The sequence below is a fragment of the Myxine glutinosa genome, chromosome 1, assembly GCF_964187855.1.
Source record: "Myxine glutinosa chromosome 1, kmMyxGlut1.1, whole genome shotgun sequence".
NCBI classification, from domain to species: Eukaryota; Metazoa; Chordata; class Myxini; order Myxiniformes; family Myxinidae; genus Myxine; species Myxine glutinosa.
The window spans coordinates 414,678,087-414,698,569 of NC_136261.1; the positions used below are offsets into that span (position 1 = coordinate 414,678,087).

At 38.9% G+C, this 20,483-nt stretch overlaps 1 protein-coding gene across 1 annotated transcript in view; it reads left to right on the plus strand.

The window, feature by feature from the left end:
• Positions 1 to 20,483, plus strand: part of LOC144894077 (uncharacterized) — a 50,346-nt gene that overhangs the window by 12,443 nt on the left and 17,420 nt on the right. Inside the window, exon 2 of the mRNA XM_078785928.1 lies at positions 3,222 to 4,110. Coding sequence (XP_078642054.1) covers positions 3,222 to 4,110 — 889 coding nt within the window. The remainder of the gene's footprint in view (positions 1 to 3,221; positions 4,111 to 20,483) is intronic.

Below are 20,483 nucleotides of genomic sequence, written 5' to 3' on the forward strand. Positions count from 1 at the left end.
ATTTTATTTTTTTCATTATTTTTTTAATACAAAGTTGAGGCTCGTGTAATAGTTAACACACAAAATATATATAATAAAGGGAGCGGTAGACGAGAGGGGGAGAGAGAGGAAAGTACATATGCACAATAATAGTAGAGAACAGTGACATTGGTAGATTTGTGGAGGGGTGGGGGAGTGGGGATAAAATGCTATGAAACAAATGGACATGACTGACTTTCAGGAAAGAAGTCAGAATTTGAAAAAGGTGGATTTGGGGTGTATTAACGGAGGTAGACAAGATCAAGGATTTGGATGGGGGAAAACAAGGGATGGTGGTGAACAGCTGCTTTTAAAGACCTCGAGGTAGGAGTGGGATTGAAGAGAGTGTGGGTGTTTGACTGTTTGTTCCAATGCGTGAGAAAAGAGGAATTAAAAAGTGAAGGTGAGCAGAGAGTCTTGCATTTGAAAGTTTCACCAGAAGAGGGTTGTTGGCAGATCTTGTGCCTCCTCAAGGAATATTTGGGGGACAGAGTACAGACAGGGTAGGGGGAGATAGGCCAGAGAGGAACCATTAGAAGACAGAAAGACCACCAACCTGCATGCAGTGCGAAAGTGAAAATCCCTCAGAATCGGCTTCATCATGGGAGATACCAATGATACTAAAAGCTTTGTTTTCTACAGCATGAAGTATGAGGCAGGAGCATCAGCCCAGAGGAGCGAGCAGTACTCCATTAAGCTGAAGATGAACGCCTTGTATGTGGTGAGAAGCTCAGTAGTGCCAAGAAAGGGCATCGCACGACAGAAGATGCACAGTCGGCGGCTGCCTTTGGAGGCCAGCTTGGAAATGTGGTTTTCCCAGTAAAGATCATGGCAGATAGTCAGACCAAAAAGCTTGAGTGACAGCGGGTTTTCCAAACAATCTTTACGAAGAGAAATAGTGAGGGTGTGAGATTTGTCAGGATTGAATGACATGTTCAACTTGTTTGACCAGTTTGTGATTTTATCCAGTCTGCAGAGAGTGAAAAGGCTGCTGCTTGCCAATCTCAGGGTTGTAATATGGAGCGGCAGAGGGTGGAGTCATCAGCAAAAAGATAGAGAGGATTTTCCAGCGAGTTGGAGAGATCATTAATGAAGACAAGAAAATGCACAAGGCCGAGCACACTTCCTCGAGGCATTCAAGCCTGGACAGGAAGGGGAGATGAAAGAATTCCATTCATAGCGAGACGTTGACTTTGACTGGAGAGGAAATCCACGCCATGTGTGAAGATTTTCATAGATACCATAAGAGGAGAGTTTCATCAGCAGGGCGGGGTGCCTGACTGCATTGAAGGCACGACATATGTCAAGGGAAGACGGCTCTTAATTCCTGTTTAGCATTGAGGACCTCCATCCATTGTTGAGACAGCAGAAGCAGCATGTCCATGTCCATGGTAGAGTGGTCTGGTCTGAATCCAAAATGATGATCAGAGATCAAGCCATTGGAAAAGAGGAAGGATTTAATATCAGAAGCGAATATGGATTGGGAGTAGGCTGATTGGTCTGTAGTTGCAGGAATCTGTTTTTGCACATTTATTGTGTAAAGCGGTAATGTTGTCTGATTTCCCAGTATATGGCAGATGACCTTGAGTAAAAGAGAGGGTGAATAGTACAGAGAGAGGGTGCGACCGCACGGCAGAGCAGTATTTTGGGACCTGTGGGGTGATGCTGCCTGGTCCAGTTGCGGAATCAGAGTCGAGGTTTGACAGAAACTTCTCTACCTTGTCGGTAAAGAAGGACACAGAATCCAGGAGCAGCTGGGTACGACTGGTTAACGTGGGTACAGAGAGAGATGGTTTTGGGACACAAGATTTTAAGGCAAACACAGAGTTGAGACATTCAGCTTTTTTACGTGCTGTGTCCAGTGTGTAGTAATTTCAGGAAATGGAGGGAATTGGAGGGGAACTAACACGAGAAACGTATTTGTCCAGATACCACCAGGACTTGGAGGAGGGAGACAAGTTTGAGAGTTCAGTCTTGCGAGTGGAGAGATATTATTTCCTGGCTCTGCTGAGGGTCGATACGCACTTGTTCCGAGCTGTGTGAAAGGATATTTTGAGAAACTTTTACCGCCAGTAAATTCCAGAAATTTATTTTGATTAATTTTACAATCTTTATTTTATTTAAATTGAATTAAACACAAACACTGTTGAACACAAATCGCCTTATTTTTACTTCCACTATCCTCCAGTTTAGCAGTACTTCGACATGTTAAATAGGGTGGTGTATCACTGATACACTGTATCAGGGTCATGTAGCGGACTGTTTCAATGGTGCTTCACATCCGGAATTTTTGTTTTTAACAATGTTTAACTTCATTGTTATATTTAAATTGAAGTGCACATTCCATGGCGTAACATGATCGATGAACTCTAAAGATAGTTTTCAATCTCATTTACCTGCAAAAGACTGATGCTGATTTGTACACAGGTGATGTCCATCCTGTAAATACGGAAGGCAGACAACACAACAACGATTCATCTGTCACAGAAGATTCAAAATGTGCTTCAGCAAAGGAAGGTTCAGATGATATTCACATGACAAACAGAAGTGCCTCCTCTTTTGCAACTGGTGAGTGGAAACGTAAAAAAATTCACAAAAATTAACAAATCTTTTGTGTTGAGAAAATCTAAAATTTTCTGAAAAGTGTTAAATATTTTGCATTTTGATTTTGACAAAAAATTAAATGTGTTCTTTGTTTCTGTAGAACAATCCAGAAGTGAAATGGGACAAATGAGGTCCAGTCACAGCTTGACAGAAAAGAAGCCTTTTTTGAAGAAACAATCACGAAATCAAGACTCACTTCCTGTAAAATACAAGTCTGGGCCTCGCAACACCAATATTAATATTAAATTAAACAAACACAAAAAGGTGCAAAAAAGGCGAATACGTTATAAGTGTAATGTATGCAGAATGGATTTTGCTTCAAAGAGTATCATCAAAATACACATGAGGATCCACACTGGAAAACACCCTCGCAATTGCTCTGTCTGTGATAAAGGTTTCTTCACAAAAATCAATTTGAATAAACATATGAAGATCCATACAAGAGAGCGTCCTCACAAATGCTCAATATGTGATAAAGGTTTCTTTCAAAAAGGCAATTTGAAAGCACATATGACGATCCATACAGGAGAGCACCCTCACAAATGCTCGATATGTGATAAAGGTTTCTCTCAAAAAGGCAATTTGAATAAACATATGAGGATACACACACAGGAGAGCGCCCTCACAAATGCCCGATATGTGACAAAGGTTTCTCTCATAGCAACAGTTTGAAATTACATGTGAGGATCCATACAGGAGAGCGACCACACAAATGCTCGATATGCGACAAAGGTTTCTCTCAGAACATCAGCTTGAAATCACATATGACGATCCATACAGGAGAGCGACCCCACAAATGCTCGATATGCGACAAAGGTTTCACTCGCAAAGGCAATTTGAAATTACATGTGAGGATCCACACAGGAGATCAACCTCACAAATGCTCGATATGTGATAAAGGTTTCTCTCAAAAAGGCTATTTGAAATCACATATGAGGGTCCATACAGGAGAACGTCCATATAAATGCTCGATATGCGACAAAGGTTTCTCTCATAACGTCAGCTTGAAATCACATATGACGATCCATACAGGAGAGCATCCTCTCAAATGCTCGATATGCGATAAAGGTTTCTTTCAAAAAGGCCATTTGAGATCACATATGCGGATCCATACAGGAGAGCGACCTCACAAATGCTCGATGTGTGATAAAGGTTTCTTTAAAAAAGGCCATTTGAGATCACATATGCGGATCCATACAGGAGAACGTCCATATAAATGCTCGATATGTGATAAAGGTTTCTCTCAAAGTGGCGAATTGAAATCACATATGAGGATCCATACAGGAGAGCGACCTCACAAATGCTCGATATGTGATAAAGGTTTCTCTCAAAGTGGCGAATTGAAATCACATATGAGGATCCATGCAGGAGAACGTCCACATAAATGCTCGATATGCGACAAAGGTTTCTCCTATAACGTCAGCTTGAAATCACATATGACGATCCATACAGGAGATCATCCTGTCAAATGCTTGATATGTGATAAAGGTTTCTTTCAAAGAGGCAATTTGAAATCACATATGAGGATCCATTCAGGAGAACGTCCACATAAATGCTCGATATGCGACAAAGGTTTCTCCTATAACGTCAGCTTGAAATCACATATGAAGATCCACACAGGAGAGCTGAAATCTGAAATAGCAGGATATGAAAAATTAGGTGAAGAAGATTTCGGAATTGTAGAAACCTGAATATGTACCAGTGATATTTGGAGCAACAGGGAATCTGGATGATCAAGAAAAGCCTAACAGTACTAATAAAGCATTCCAGGGAATATGACAACAAACAAACTACAGTGGAGGCTGTCAGAGGTTCAGTGGGGATTCTAAAACGAGCGCTTGGAACAAAGCTATAAGAATGAAGTTTCACAAACCAGTTCATGAATGAATGATCTTTTACTGAAAAAGGATCTGGGTGAACTTCCTTTTTTTTTTCTTTTTTTTTGGTCCTTTTTTGATTGTGACCAATGTTTAGGAATTTTGTTTTCTCATTGATTTAGTTGATTTTTTTTGTCCCTTTTTGGTTATGCTCCGATGGGATCTTGCCATGGCAGTTTGAACATCAATTTTTACTCAATCTTAGCTGAAGTACATGTTTCATTGCCACGTGTGATATTAGCAGAACACCCTTGTTGTAAAATCGTTTATCAGAAGAAGACTCCTGCCTATGTTTTTCATGAAACTTGAATTTGTGAAGAGTTTCACAATAAAGAGAGGTCCTCAAAGCACAAATGCACCGTCTGTGTTTTTGTGAATATGTAATGGAACATTATGGTCAATTATCAGTCAATGAAGAGTTTTGAGTGCGCATATCCCCAGAAGTAATCCTGATCTAACCAGTTGAAAACCTTGCACAACATTTACCATCATGGCATGACTGCACTTCATGACATCACTGATTGCTGCCAAGCACCTCGGTTATACAGGTCCTAACGTGGAAGAAAGGCCACACAGATTGTTGCCACCACATTTGTCTCAACATCAATGGTAATGCATTGTTAATGGATGGAATACCTTTGAACACAGACTTCTAAAGAAAGGAAGAGGGGAAAGAACCTCTCCCCCACCCCCCCCCCTCTCCAACAAACCCCAAAGTTGAGATTCAAGTCGAAGTCGATGTGGCCACTGGCCAGACCAAGAGGGAAGAATTATTCAAAAAAAAAAATCCAAAACCAGATCCCTGCAACGACAGACCAATCAGCCTGCTCCCAATCATCAGCAAGGTCATGGAATCCATCATATCACTCGCTGACTTCCCCTAATAATCAGCAAGGTCATAGAAACCATCATCACATCACTCCCTGACTGACCCCAATCATCAGCAAGGTCATCGAATCCATCATCACATCACTCCCTGAATGACTCATTGACTGACTGACTTACTCAGTCACATACACACACACATTCACTGACACACAATCACTCAATCACTCACTGACTTACTGATTGACTCAATGACTCACTCAATGACTGACTCGCTGACTGACTCACACAACTCCCTAACTGACACACAACTCACTGACTGACCCACACAACTCAGACTGACTCACACAACTCACTGACTGACTCACACAACTCACTGACTGACACACACAACTCACTGACTGACACACACAACTCACTGACTGACACACACAACTCACTGACTGACACACACACACAACTTACTGACTGACACACACAACTCACTGACTGACACACACAACTCACTGACTGACACACACAACTCACTGAATGACACACACAACTCACTGACTGACTCACACAACTCTGACTGACTTACACACACACATACATACACACTCTCTGCCACTCCCTCACTTACCTATGGACACTGCTCGATCGATACATTTACCGACCGGACTAAAGTGTAGGTGAGCGAAAAACGAGCTTTGTGATGTATTGCTATGTTGCGCCTGCGCATGCGTGAACAAACAGTTTGGACAATGGCGATGTTCGTGTAGTTCGTGTTTCTCCTCGTCTTGTGACGACATCCGTTAGGTTCTAGGACAGTGGTTCTTCACCTTTTTAAAGGCGCCGAACCCTAACGAAACCCACCGAACACTCGCGTAAACCCTCAAATTTGACAAAAAAAAAGAAAGAAAAATTACATCTTAATGCGTTTTCTGTTCTTCTTTTCGGGAGGTGATCTGGAAAATGCGTGGTTTTGTTTTGGCAAGGGCCACCCTCAAATCATTTTCGCATGCAAGCCTGCTCCTTATCTTTGTTTTAATGTCCACCAATTTCGAAAACGCATGCTCGCAGCGATACGTTGTAACGAACGGAGTGAGGATCTCAAGGGCAATTTTAGCGATGTGAGGATACTCTTCCATTTGGTGGCACCAAAACATTGAGAGCATTGTTGTGCCGAAGAGTTGTTGTTGAGTCTGGCTCTGCTGTAGTTCGATGAGGTCGTCGAGGTATTGGTCATTGACAACTGCCATTGCCATGTCAAAAGTAAATGGCTGCTGCACCCATGCTGGGTATTGCTCATGGTCGGGGAAGTAGACGTCGAATGACTTTCCCAGCTCATCCAAGTGCGTGGCATTCGCTTGCTTCAGCTCCCCCGGTACAGCAGTGCCTCCAACTTCAGACTCATCTTCGATCCCGTTCACGCACTCGTCCAGTACCGAAACGTTCGCGAAGTTGTCGTTCTCTGTTTGCCGCCTCCGCAACGGTAACTTCTTTCGGAAAGCGCTCAGCTTTTCTTCAGATTCGATGACATTCACTCCACCACCCTGCATCTGGCAATTGAGATGATTGAGTGCGTTGAAGATGTCAGCCAAGTACGCCAAGGTGAGGGTGAACTCTGAATCTTGGAAGTGCGTTGCATGGCAATGCTGGTGTTCTCGCAAAAACAGGGCTAATTCTACACGCAAGGCAAAAACAGGGCTGACTACCTTCCATCGTGATAACCGTCGAACGTTAGAGTGGTAGAGAAGGACTTCGAATTCAGAGTCGATTTCATTGCACAGCTCTTTGAAGATGCGATGATTCAGAACATGGCTTCGCACTTAATTCACAGTTTCAATGACGATTTTCAGAACATTGGCCAGTTTTCGAGGCAGGGTTTTTGCTGCCAGTGCGTGTCTGTGCAGGACGCAGTGCATGACGATGTGTGGTGCATCGGCCTTCACCAGTGCTCCAAAACCGAATTTGCATCCCAGCATGGCTGCAGCTCCGTCAGAGCAAACTGCAGACACCATGTCCCACGAGAGGCCATTGCTTCTGAAGAAGTCGTCCATGAGCTTCTTCACGTCAGCTGCTTTCATCGTTGTTGTAATAGGCTTGCAGAACAGAAAGTCTTCGTTGATCTCGTCTCCTTTGACATGACATAGTCTGAGGTGCTGAGTGCTCTGTTTCAGGTTTTCATTAAGGATATCTCTGTACTTTGCTCCGTTCATTGTTCATTCATTGAACATTGTTCATTGTACACCATGAGATATCTGTATATTTGATCGACGTAATTACATAACAAACGTCCAACAGTTGCACCCCTCCATCCCTTGGGCCAATGGGCGATCTCCATGTTACTAAGTGCATGATTATTAAACCTCATTATACAAGATAAGAGACCTTCGCAGCAGGCAGCTCGATAATTACTCCCGCTAGGGACTAATGCATTCGATCGTGTCCATCCGTGTGTGTTTCTGAACAAGATATCTGGAAAAGTTCTGAACGGATTTGGATGAAAGTTGGTGGGCTGATTGCCCTTGGGATAAGGAAGAATTGATTAGTTTTTGGTGAAGCTCAGGATATTATTCCGGATCCAGGAATTTTTTGAAGGAATTTTTTTACCATTGGAAGATGGGGCTCAGCAGCGGCCACCCACGGCGCGAGTATGCGCTCTACTGAGTGGCGTTCTAGTTACTAATAGACTAGACGGATTTCTGAGAAATGTGAATGTTCGGTGCACTTTTGGGTAAAAGTTGGAAACCTCACTTTTTAACATAATAAGGGTATGTTGAATTCGATTAACGTGCTTCCCAAGCCGAATTTAGAGTTTTTGACCTTCTCATTAGCATACACAAAATAGCCGCCAAATTGCCATTTTTGGACACATTCTTGGGTAAAGCATTTTTTCTCATGTATATACATGCAGCTCTATGTGGTAATCTAATCTAAACAATCTACCGAGAACTTTGTCCACAGCACTGCTACCATTCCACGCATTAACTGGGTGTCACACCACCTCCTTTTTTGCAAATCACACCAAACAAACATGATGGAAAGTCTTCAAAGTGCACCATAAATTTCTGAATAACTTGGGCATTGGTGAACTCACATATTAGCCTGGTGTTGGCTTAGCGGTTAGGGTACTGGCTTGGGATCCTAGGATCCTGGGTTCGAATCCCAGTCGATCGCTGAATTTACGCCAGGGGGGTTGACTCAGCCTGTCATCCTTCTGAGGTCGGCAAATTGAGTACCAGCTTGCTGGGATGAATGATCCTGGTGTGTACCCTGGTTTAGAATAGGTCCACCTTATTCCTGCGCATCGTAAGAGGCGTCCAAGGGTTGGCGTCAGGAAGGGCATCCGGCCATAAAAACATTGCCTCAAACATGGTGGGGCCCGCAAGGCTAACCCCCACTCTGGCGGGGAAAAATGGCCTTAAAACGATCATTCATTCATTCATTCATTGGTGAACTCACAGAGGAGACAATCAAATCTGCAGAAACGTTTGTCTGCAGAATATATAATGTGCACAGAACAACCTCTGTTGATTCAGCAAGACATATGTTGTTCTCCAAGACAGGTAAACCAGAAGCATTGTCACCGACAAGTGATGCTCTTAATTTCCATTTGATGTGAGTATACTATCAAGCCATGGTATGGAGAAATGCTCATTTTGCCATACGGCTTCACGCTGTTGAAACAAAAGCTTTCAGAATCATTGGAATCTCCTGCGATGAAGCTAACTCCGAGGACCTTTCACTCACTCACGACAGGCAGGTTGGTCGCCCTCCTGTCTTCTACCGACTCCTCTCCGGCCTTGGTCCCCCAGCTCTCTCTGTGCTCTGTCCCCCAAATATTCCTACAGGTCACACAAGATCTGCCAGCAACCCTCTTATAGTTAAACTGCCAAAATCTAGGCTCTCTGCTCACCTTCACTCTTTCATTCCCCTTTTCTCCCACCTCTGGAACAAACTCCACCACTCCCTTCAATCCCACTCCTCCCTCCAGGTCTTAAAAACAGCTGTTCACCACAATCTCTTATCTTCCCCCATCCAAAACCTTGATCTTTTCTACGCCCGCTAATTTCCACCCCCAGATACACTTTTTTGAAATTCCAACTTCCTTCCTGGAAGTCCTTGCAGTGTCGATATATTTTATCCCTCCCACCTTCACCCCAAGCCCTCTCCCTCCCACAGTTCTCTCGATCTCCTTCCTCTCAAACGTTGTGTTTGTGTCCTTCCCCCTCTCTCCCCATCTTGTTTACCGCTCCCCTTAATTTGTGTTTTTTGTGTCAGTTTGACTTTTTGTGTGATGAATGTTTGCTCTTTCACGAGCCTCGATCTTGTATACAAAAAAAACCCCAAAAAAAACCCTGATCTTCCTGCACCTGTGGAAATGGGATGGAAACGTGGTGATTCAGGAGGAGAGCCTATTCTGATGTCACCGAGTCCAATCCCAGAAAGTTGCCTCGAGATGATTTGTTGTGCATGCCAGAAGCAATGTGAGTGCTGCATGCCAACTCGACACTGCAAATGTCGCTATTTAGAGTTGAGATGCACATCAATGTGTGCCTGTCAGCAACAGAGTGATGATCAGATCCCTTGTATGAATTTGATGCAGTTTGGCAAAGTTTGGTGAATTGTTCAGAAAAAGGAATGCGATATAAAGTTATAAACATCAATTATATTCAGAAGAAGTACATAAGAAAGCTCTTGGAGCTTTTGATGATAAGAGGTTTATTTTAGAAAATGGAATTGATAGTCTCCCTTATGGTTATAAGTGTTAAAATAAATATAAGTGATAAGTATAAGTGTTAAACTATATTAAGATAAACATAAGTGATAAGTACAAGTGATAAGATAAAAAAGGGGGGTGAGGGGTAAGGAATTTTAATGGGTTCAGTGTTAATATAAATATAAGTGATAAGTATAAGTGTTAAACTATATTAAGATAAACATAAGTGATAAGTACAAGTGATGAGATAAAAAGGGGGGTGAGGGGAAAGGAATTTTAACGGGTTGCCGCCGCCTTTTTTACTAATATATATATATGATAGAACCAAGCAATAACCAAACCAAAGATTGGAGAAAACAACAACCTTGGCATTTAAATGGAAAACATCATGAATGTGAAAAATATCAAATAAGTCTCATTGAAAAAAATAACAGGGGCAAGAGCAGATGAAACAAATAAACGAATAAATTTAAATACGGGTAAGTTAGAGGCTCTCAGAGGCAATATCCTTGAATGGACTGAGAACTTTGATGGTTGTCAAGAAATAAAGACAAGGTATGCGGACTGGAGTCCTAAATAGGAAAATAATTTTCTATAATCTCAAAATGATATGTGGTTCGGAAGGGGGTCAGATGAGGTCATTAAGATAAGTTTATCATTTCATATTGGCTCAACAGCGATACCTAAACCGAGAGTTAAATTCTAATGTCATATTTATCAATATTTTAGATGGTGATTTCTCTGATAAAAGGACGGATCTTATCAGGGAGATAAAACATGATCAGATATTCGTTGGGTCTCTGTATGAGCATAATAAAAAATGGGGGAGTTAATTTAAAAAGAGGTAGAAATGGGTGTAATTTTTCAAGAGAGGGGGTAGGGGTCAATTCATTTCCTTCATTTTTCCCATTGACTTCAATGTCAAATTTTATGTGAGCCAGAACCCCCATTCTCCTACTACTGGGCTGTTGAAGGTTTTATATCTGATATGTCAATGGGAACAAACACAGACCCTGGTTATAATCAAAGAAAGACAATGTACAACGATGATACAAAAGCAGAGAAAAGTTTTACCGTAGCAGTTCCCCTTAAGGGTATATTTGGATTTTGTGATTGTGATAAAGTTTTGTATGGACTTAAAATTCGATTTCAACTACAAAGGAATGAAAATGTAAATAGATTACTATTTGGGGATGCTAATGCTTTTGGTGGTAATGATAATTTTTTTAGTAATAAAATGGGTTGGTATATTAGTGAATATACTCCTAATATTAAAACGAAAGAGATGAGAGTGAGAGAGAAAGAAAGATAGAAGACTTAACTCAAAGAAACCGCTGAATGTGTCATACCTTAAAAGTATATGTCAACATGTTAAACTGGAACACACTACCTACACTTGGAATTTAGGTGTTCTGGAAGGAAAGCCACGATACCTATGGCTCATTTTAAAGAAACCAGTGTGTTTGTCCTTCCCCCTCTCTCCCCATCTTGTCTACCGCTCCCGATGTTATATGTTTTATGTGTCGGTTTGTCTTTCTGTGTGATTAATGTTCGCTCTTTCACGAGCCTCGATCTTGTATACAAAAAAAAAAAAAAAAAAAAAAAGTATAGGTTTGGCCATTTCAATACTCTTTGAACAAATGGATCGCACAAAAGTTCTCAGTTAAGACCTCAGCTCTTTAAAAACTCGGTCTATTAATCAATTTTGATGCTTGTCCCCAAGATGTTGAGTCTGATATTTTGTCTTTTCGTCATGTTCTCCATCGTTTTTCCAAATACAGAGTTAATCATCAACTTTTAAAAGTCTATCTCAAAATCATTCTTTGATCCAATCCTGCATTGTGTGTTAAAATCAATGTACTCTTTCAACCAATGACTCTGATTAAACTTGAGAATCCTATGTATCTTTTCAACATGGAGACCCTTTGAAAGACATTGTCGCAAATTTCTTTGGTGTACAACATAATTTTTCTTGTTGTATATTGTAGTAAGTAATTTTTCTGTTGATTCACCTTTTATATCAAACAATCGTTGATAATCACTCAGCCATTCTTTCTTTGGACTTTCTTTCTCAGAAGCAAATGGTAGATCTTTGTTTGATATGAAGTTCTTCAGGATATTTTAAATCGACCTCAAAATAATAACCAACCTTTGAATCATCCAATTATTTTTGTGTAGAGATACATACATCTTGTAAAACCTTTTTATGATTGTCCTTTTCCTTTACCCATTTAAGTTTACCATAAGGAAGAGCTTGAGACATTGCCCAGCCATACAAGTTGTTTGCGTCATAGTACATCAAGTAAGAACTCTCTTTCGTTGAATCATAATTTCGAAGATATTTGTTATTTGCTTTTGCGTATCTACTCGAGCAGACTTGTGAAATTCCACCTCTTTTTGCCTTTTCAATCATCAAGAGCATATCAACATCGGTTATCAAATCCAAATCTTGTTTGGACATTTTCAACATTGCACTCCAAGCCAATCCAGGTGCTGTGTAGTAGTGAGCAGGATCCAATCCATATCCAGTGCGACAAACAGATCTAAAGGTCTCAAATACATCAGCCAATAAAAGCACATCAGTTTTGAGATACAAATCATGATACTCACCAAGATTCTTGATGTTGTATTTTTTCCAAACATTTTGAGCATGTAAATAATTTTTGTCAGATATATGTTTATTGTTTAATTTGTTGTAAAAATTTTCTTTTGAAGGAAGTTGTGTTTCATTAAATCTCGCAAATGAATCCATATAATCATAGGGGTAAATTCCCTTTTGTGTTAGTAAATCTTTATCAGAAAAATATTCGGAAAGACATGGAAACTCTTTAAGATTATTAACCAATTTTTTCAATGGACTTGCCATGAATTTAAATGTATCAAGAAATCTGATGAGTAATAGGAGATGTGTGAATTGTTTTTGTGAATGAAATGTATTTCTGATCCGTGTTAGGAATTGCTGAAATGTGTCCAGATGTCTTTGAAAGTTCATTAATAAATAGATGCGTATCATAATGAGCGTTGTTATGAAGAAAGACAGGAATGAAAGAGGGGAGTTTATAATTAATATTACAACTTTGATGAGCCAGACCTCTATATTTCCCAGTGAGATGACAATGATCTCTAACCTTTAGACCTTCACCAATTTTTTCCTCACAAATATGACAAACATTGTTTTTTCTAAATTCCCTTTTCTCTTCACTTGTCAAGGACATTGGTTTATTGGTTTCTCTCATTATCTTGGTTAATCGAACACAGTCTTTTTCTAGTCGTTTCACAAACTCCTCTGGGGTATTTGAGCCTCTATACACCTCTAACTTGTTATATTCATCACCAACGGATGATTTGATAAAATAACAAAAACCACAAGGAGTATGTTTTTGATATTTATTTGTGTATGATTTTCCTGTACCATCTTTCTTCTTTGGATTTGGTTGTACGGTGTCAATTTTTTCTAGAATACTTTCAAAATCAGCATATATAACAAATGGTGGTTTTATTGTTTTCTTTTCATCTTTGAATGAGATATTTGAGCCTTCTTTAGGCATATTGATTACCGTTGATTTTTGTTCACCACAATAATTTGAATGTTTATCTAATCTTTCTTGTGTATGGAAGAAGTTAAGACAATGCAAACAAACATATATTTTATTTGTTCTTTTACATATTTGTGGTTTTATTAATTTAGCAATATCTTTGATGTATGTATAATGTGAATTTTCCTCTGAATTAAAATATAGAAGATTAATATGAAGTTGTTTACAATATTGTCAGAAAGCTTTAAAACCTGAATGTTGTTTGTTTCTGTTAGACCATAAACATTAACTGATAAATTATTTAACTTTTCAAATTTAGGAATATCATTTAAAGTCATCGGAAACTTTAGATCTTTTGTATTTAATGTATTCTCATATTTTTTATAATGAGATACTCTTTCATCATGAAAATGTGGAGGATGTAAGTGTGCTAGAATAGACCAGAGAAAACATTTAGTCTTTATTTTTGATATTGATAACTGCTTTTCTATTTTTGATAACACTGGGTAAATCGATGTAAGAAGAAGCTTTTAGAGGATCTGATTTAAGAATATGAATGTCTATGTAAATAATTTTTCCTATATTGAATCCACTTCCAACGATTGAATTATCCACATCTTGCTCTTGTTTAATAAGTTCATCATAGACTCCTGATGTTTTAAAATCTTGATATGAAGATATAAAGTGTGGCTCAGTTCTCATGTATGGTGTATCTATAACTCCTTCATCCTTTGTCATTTCTAATTTTACTCCCACATAAAATTTAAGTGGTTTCATTTATTTTAGTGTTTTTTCAATCAATGTTTGAACAGCAGGTTTAACTATTTCTATAGCATCAACTATAGGCTCTGCTTCAGGAGGTTTGAAGTTAAAGACTCTTATTTTGATATGTCCTTTGAATGTGCCATCAGAGTTTTTAGTTGTGATAAAATTTGATAAATGTAGATTTGTTTTAAGATGTATTTCGAAGCCTTTCTTGAGGATATTTTTTATTACAGACAGAACAGTGTTTTGTTTCCTTCTGAACAGGAGCTAGTTGGTGAAGTAGATTAAATGTGTGTTTGTTAGTTTTAAGATGTCTTTTGTATTGTTTATATTCTTGTTCACAAACGTTGCAATACGTTGCTTTGGTCATATTTATAGAGCAAAATTATACTTAAAGTAAAACACCTTTTTAGAGGCTTTTTAAAAGATGAAACTGTGCTTAAAGTAAAACACATAGAGAAGAAACTGCCTTTTTACAGGCTTTTTATATATATAACTTTACTTAAACTACAGACTTGGCATTTAATATGGAATTTTTTTTTTGTGGGGTCGAACTTACTTTTCAAGATGTCTTAGAACCAAAAGTTCATTGGAATTATGTTGAAATTATTCTAGATTTTGTTAATGTGACCTTTAAAAGAAACAAAAACCACATTTGACATTTCAAAACAAATAAATTGATCCTTGAAAGTGATGTAAACTGATATCGAACTCAATTCACAGACAGTGCTGTGTTAAACTTCTGTACGTTTTCCAGAAGTATCTCTTTATTTTGCACATTAGCCAAAAAAAATTTAAACAAAAGTTAAATTACGACTGGGATTATGGATAGTAAAATTACAGTTCAGTACTTCGTGTAACCCCCACGAGCATTCAGGAGAGCACGTACACGTTGAGGCATGCTGTTCACGAGATTTGCCAAGGTTTGGACAGGAATCGCTTGCCATGCAGTGACAATAGCCTGCTGCAATTCACGCACAGAGGCAGGCTGCTGGTCCAAGTGGTCGATTTGACGCGTTAATTCTGCCCACAAGTTCTCTAATGGATTCATATCCGGGGACATGGCAGGCCACTCCATATGCTCTACACCACAAGAAAGAAAGTGTTGGATCATGTTGTCAGCAAGAAAGTGTTGGATCATGCGAGCACGATGAGGCCGTGCATTGTCATCTTGGAAGACAATGTTTCCTCGAAAGGCTGCACGAGCAAATGGAAGCAATGTTTCTTCCAGAATGGCCCTGTACTTGAACTGGTTCAGGTTTCCATTCAGAACAACCAGGTCAGTTTTGCCCCCTGCATGAAAAGCAGCCCAAACGGTCACCCCACCACCTCCAGCTTGGACACTTGGCACTATACAATCTTTGTTGTCGGTTTCATGCACTTGTCTGCACACTCGGACGCGGCCATCTTGACGATAGACCAGAAATCTAGACTCGTCACTGAAGATCACGTGATTCCAGTGTCCTGGCTGCCATTGACGGTGCTCTCTGGCCCACTGCAATCGGCGCTGGTGGTGTTGTCTGGTCAGGCGTGGCTTTCTCAGGGGACGCCTGGCACGATAGCCTGCTTGAACCAGTCGTTGGTTGACTAGCCTTCTGGATACAGGCACATTTGTCAGTTGCTGCCACTCAGATCTAAGCCGATTAGCTGACTTGGTACGGCCATTGCGGACTAACCGGTGCAGCTGGCGATCATCCCTCCTTGTGGTTCTGCGGGGACGTCCTGGCCTCGGGATTGGAGTAGGGACACCCCTCTGAGCATTGCGTTTCAGGATCTTTGACACCTGACCTTGAGTGATGCCATACTGCCGGTCGCGACGCGACATCATATTGCCATGTGATTTGCACCTACTACAAATACTGGTTTCAAAAACGCCGTCTATCCGACGGGTTTTTACTTAGGTGGGGAGGACTGTGAGAAACCACCTTGTTCTCACCCAAATTAGTGCCCCGCCCACCACGTGACGTGACCTCCTTTGAGCCTCACGCGATTGGGTGGCGATTCGGCACGCGATTGGTGGAGGGTAAAAGAGCGCGGCCGCCATCTTATGGCACGGACGCGACTCGAAGGTGTCGAGGCCTCACGCAGGAAAATAGAAAGAGGGACTTTCGTTAAGCCTCACGACAGCCGAGTTGTGCTGATCGTTTATAGTTCTGTATTTTACGAGTGAGTAACTCCGGAAGAGAACGAGTGATTCCCGGAGATCGTAGATTGGAACTGTGAGTGATATTACCTGCGTCCTGTTTGGAGCTTCTGGTGACGACAGTTCCTGCAGGCCTTGTGCGGTGTATTCCATTCTGTTACCATCCGAGTCCCGGAGATCGTAGATTGGAACTGTGAGTGATATTACCTGCGTCCTGTTTGGAGCTTCTGGTGACGACAGTTCCTGCAGGCTTTGTGCGGTGTATTCCATTCTGTTACCATCCATGGTTTTGTGATCGAGCCAATAAATCATCGTGCCTACCCCTAGAGGCCGATTAAAACACAATGGTGTTTATTGAGTTCTCTTTGTCCTACCCGTGGACTACTTGAAGCCCGGACATTAACGTCCGTATTCCGTGCTGGAAGCATTTAACAGCCGGGAGCACGCTGTTTCATGCCGTAATTTCGTAAAGCCACCACTCCATGACAAACCGCATTGTCGAGTTGACGGACCATCTCCAGAGGAAGTGGCAATAACTTTTGGAGACGTGCAGCAGTTGTTTTCCACTAATACAGAACACAACAACCCTTGTATACCCGACTGTGAAGCCAATCATCAAATGCACCTGTCCGTACATTTTGCCACGCCACCTGTGATATAATCCTGTTGTTGACTTCTTGCTGCGACAGACAATCAGTGACATGGTTCTTTTAACAAATAAATCACCAAAGTGTAAAAGAAACTCACCAGAGTGATATACTGAGTAAGAAAGTAAACCCAAGTCAAGAAAAAAAAATTCCATATTAAATGCCAAGTCTGTAAAACACCTTTACATCTCCCAATCGATATCAGAACTGGGGTCATATTCAGAATCAATCTCACAATCAGAGACATCTGAGTCATCAATAAAACTACTGTCACAACTATCACAAGAGCAAAGACTCTGAATCAAAACTATCTACTGAAGTTTAGTTTTGAAGACTCTCCGTATCACAGGATCAGAGACTCTCTGTATCACAGAGACTCTCAGTATATGAGGAAACTTCTGAGCAGGAACTATCACTCATTTAATTAGCAGGAAAAATATTCCCATCAATATCTATATACTTTCTTTCATTAATGGATTCAATCTCCACATTTTTAATATCAAAAGTTATCTTTAAATAATCTCTGACTATCATAGAACGAAATGACATTTCACCAGAAATATTAACATCATTCATTTTACTTAGATCTACACCATTTGGATTATTAAAGTAAATACAAATTTCTCCACGAGTATTGTTGATGGTCTTATCATTCTTTTTCAAAGTATCGCGATCGATCACTTTTTCAAGCTTTGAATAAATTGCCAGGAGTAGAGGAGAAACTTTTGTTAGATTTACTTTAATGGATGTCTTTCCAGGTATAGTTAGAGCTCTTCCTTTAAATGAAATAGAGGGGCTCATGTTATTTTCCATAACTTGTTTTACCCAAAAATTTCCATATTTATCTTTGTTCAATTTAACATCTTTGACATATTTTTCTATATCTTCCACCGAAGTAGAGATTGTTTGAAATTTGTCTTTTGTGCTTTGAAACATTGTATTTATTAGCTAAAAAAAACTTGCGTTTAGTTTAAGTAAAAATTTACTGTTTAAATATGGCAGAAGGAGATTTCGAATTTCCAGACTCTCCATATGATAATTTAGAAATCTGTCACCATTGTGATAGAATAGGGCTTAATAATGAGGGTTCATATAAACAATGTATTTTCTGTGATTTAATTTTCATTAATGATAATAAAAAAAATAAAAATATATATAACTCTTTTAAATTATAACCAAAAATGAATTACTTTACAAGATTAATAAGAGAGATGAATGTTAAGTATTGTGATGATAATACACCATTTCCTTCAAGGGAAGAGACTATTTGTATTGAGGAAATGTATAAGGGTTTAATGATATTTATTATTCAAAATAATTTTAATGGAAATGTTAAGACAAGATACTATATAAATAAAATAATGAATTATTTTGGAATTAAACCTGAACTCAGGATAAAATATAGAGTTTCTAAAATAGCTCAAAAAAGTTAGATGACTTGTTTTCCAAATATATAAATGAATGATTTTTTACCCGTTTGGGAAAATAAGATAAAATTTAATAACCATAAAAATATTCCAAATTCATTGAGATGTCTAATAGTTTGTTCAAGCAGATGTGGAAAAACCTGTTTGCTTTTAAAGATGCTCCTTAGTCCTAATTTTTTAGATTATGATAATTTAATAATTTTTACGAAGTCAAGTTTTCAACCCGAGTATCAAGTACTCTCACAGGGTTTTAATGCGGGTCTTAAAAAGGAAGACATCATCGGTTTATTTAAACTTCAAAACAAACGAAATGATTATAATATTGAAGATATAATACAATTATTTTGTAACACACAGAAATCAAAATCAAAACCAAAACCCATAACTTGTATTCTCAGTGATAATACGGATGATATACCTTCACCCCAAGATTGAGATAAATAAAAAAAGAACCTCGTTATCTTTGATGATTGTGTTAATGAGAGAAACCAAACAGTAATGGATAGCTACTATACAAGAGGGAGACATTCTTCTTGTAATTGTATTTATCTTAGTCAGTCATATTTTCAACTCCCTCGGCGCTCAATAAGAAACAATGCTAATACTTTTATTTTATTTAAGTTGAATTCAATGGATACAAATAATTTTTGGAGAGATAATTGTTCTACATTATGTAGTAAGAAGGAATCTGAAAATTATATGAAACACACGATTGGAAAATATAAATATATTGTTGTGAAACAAGATGAGATACTAACTGATATTTTACACACATAAATGACAACTATTATTATTAATCTTGTGGGTAAATCTGCTTCAGGAAAGAACTTTCATAAATCTAAACTCTTGAATAGTAAAAATGAAAAGATTGTAAGTTTTTTTATTTTAAAAACCCTATGATTCGTTTTGTAGGTACGACAACCAGAGCAATGCGACCAGGAGAAGTAGAAGGGAAAGATTATTACTACATTTCAATGGAGGAACATATGCGATTGAGGAACGAAGGTCAAATATTTGAGGTGGTCTCTCTTGGTTCTACAAAATATGCACATTGTAAGAGTGAGTTAAATAAAGTAAAATCTAACAGTCTTGGGATTTTAGAAACTAATTCTGAAGGAATGAGACAAATTATTAAACATTTGCATGGTGACGGAGTTAAGATTTTATCATTCGGTTTTGATATCGATGAGGAGACTCAACGCAAATGTATGAAAAGCAGAGATACAAGTATTAGTGAAGAAGAAATAACAACTTGTATTAATACCAATAAAGAATTCAACACATTTACTATAATGACGAAGAAAAGGAAAATTTTCCCATTGACCTTTACAATTCATTAAATTCTACTTTTCAATAAATAAATACAGAAAATGAATACCGAAGAAAGAGCAAGAAAGTTTAAAGAACATCAAGAGTTGGTTTCAAAAGTTGTAAAGCAACAGGAAGAGATAAAGAAGAAACGGAGACAGAAACTAACCGGTGAAGAAGCCTTTGAAAGAAAACAAGAGAAATTTTTTAAACCACTTTTAAAAACTCAACAAACGATTTCATCTACAGTTCCCACGGTAGAATTTACTCCGAAAAAACTTCAAATGCTCAAAGATTTTAGTCAAATGACAGAGCAAGAACTTGGAGAATTAGAATATGATGATGAAGGATTATTTCGGAAACTGGAGGAGGTAAATCAACCCCCTAATTATGTTGTGGAAGCTCTACAAAACAATGAATATTCGGCGGGTTAAAAAACCAGAGCAGGTCTCATTCCAACAGAAGAACCAGCACAGTTCCATCTTGTGAAAGAAAAGTTATTGATATTTAAACCAAATGTTGAATTAACTCCAAGATTAATGTTTCTTCGAACAATCTCCGGATTCAGCGGTTCAAAATATTTTGAGGAACCACTTGATATGGAAAGAGAGGAAGATAGAGAGTATAT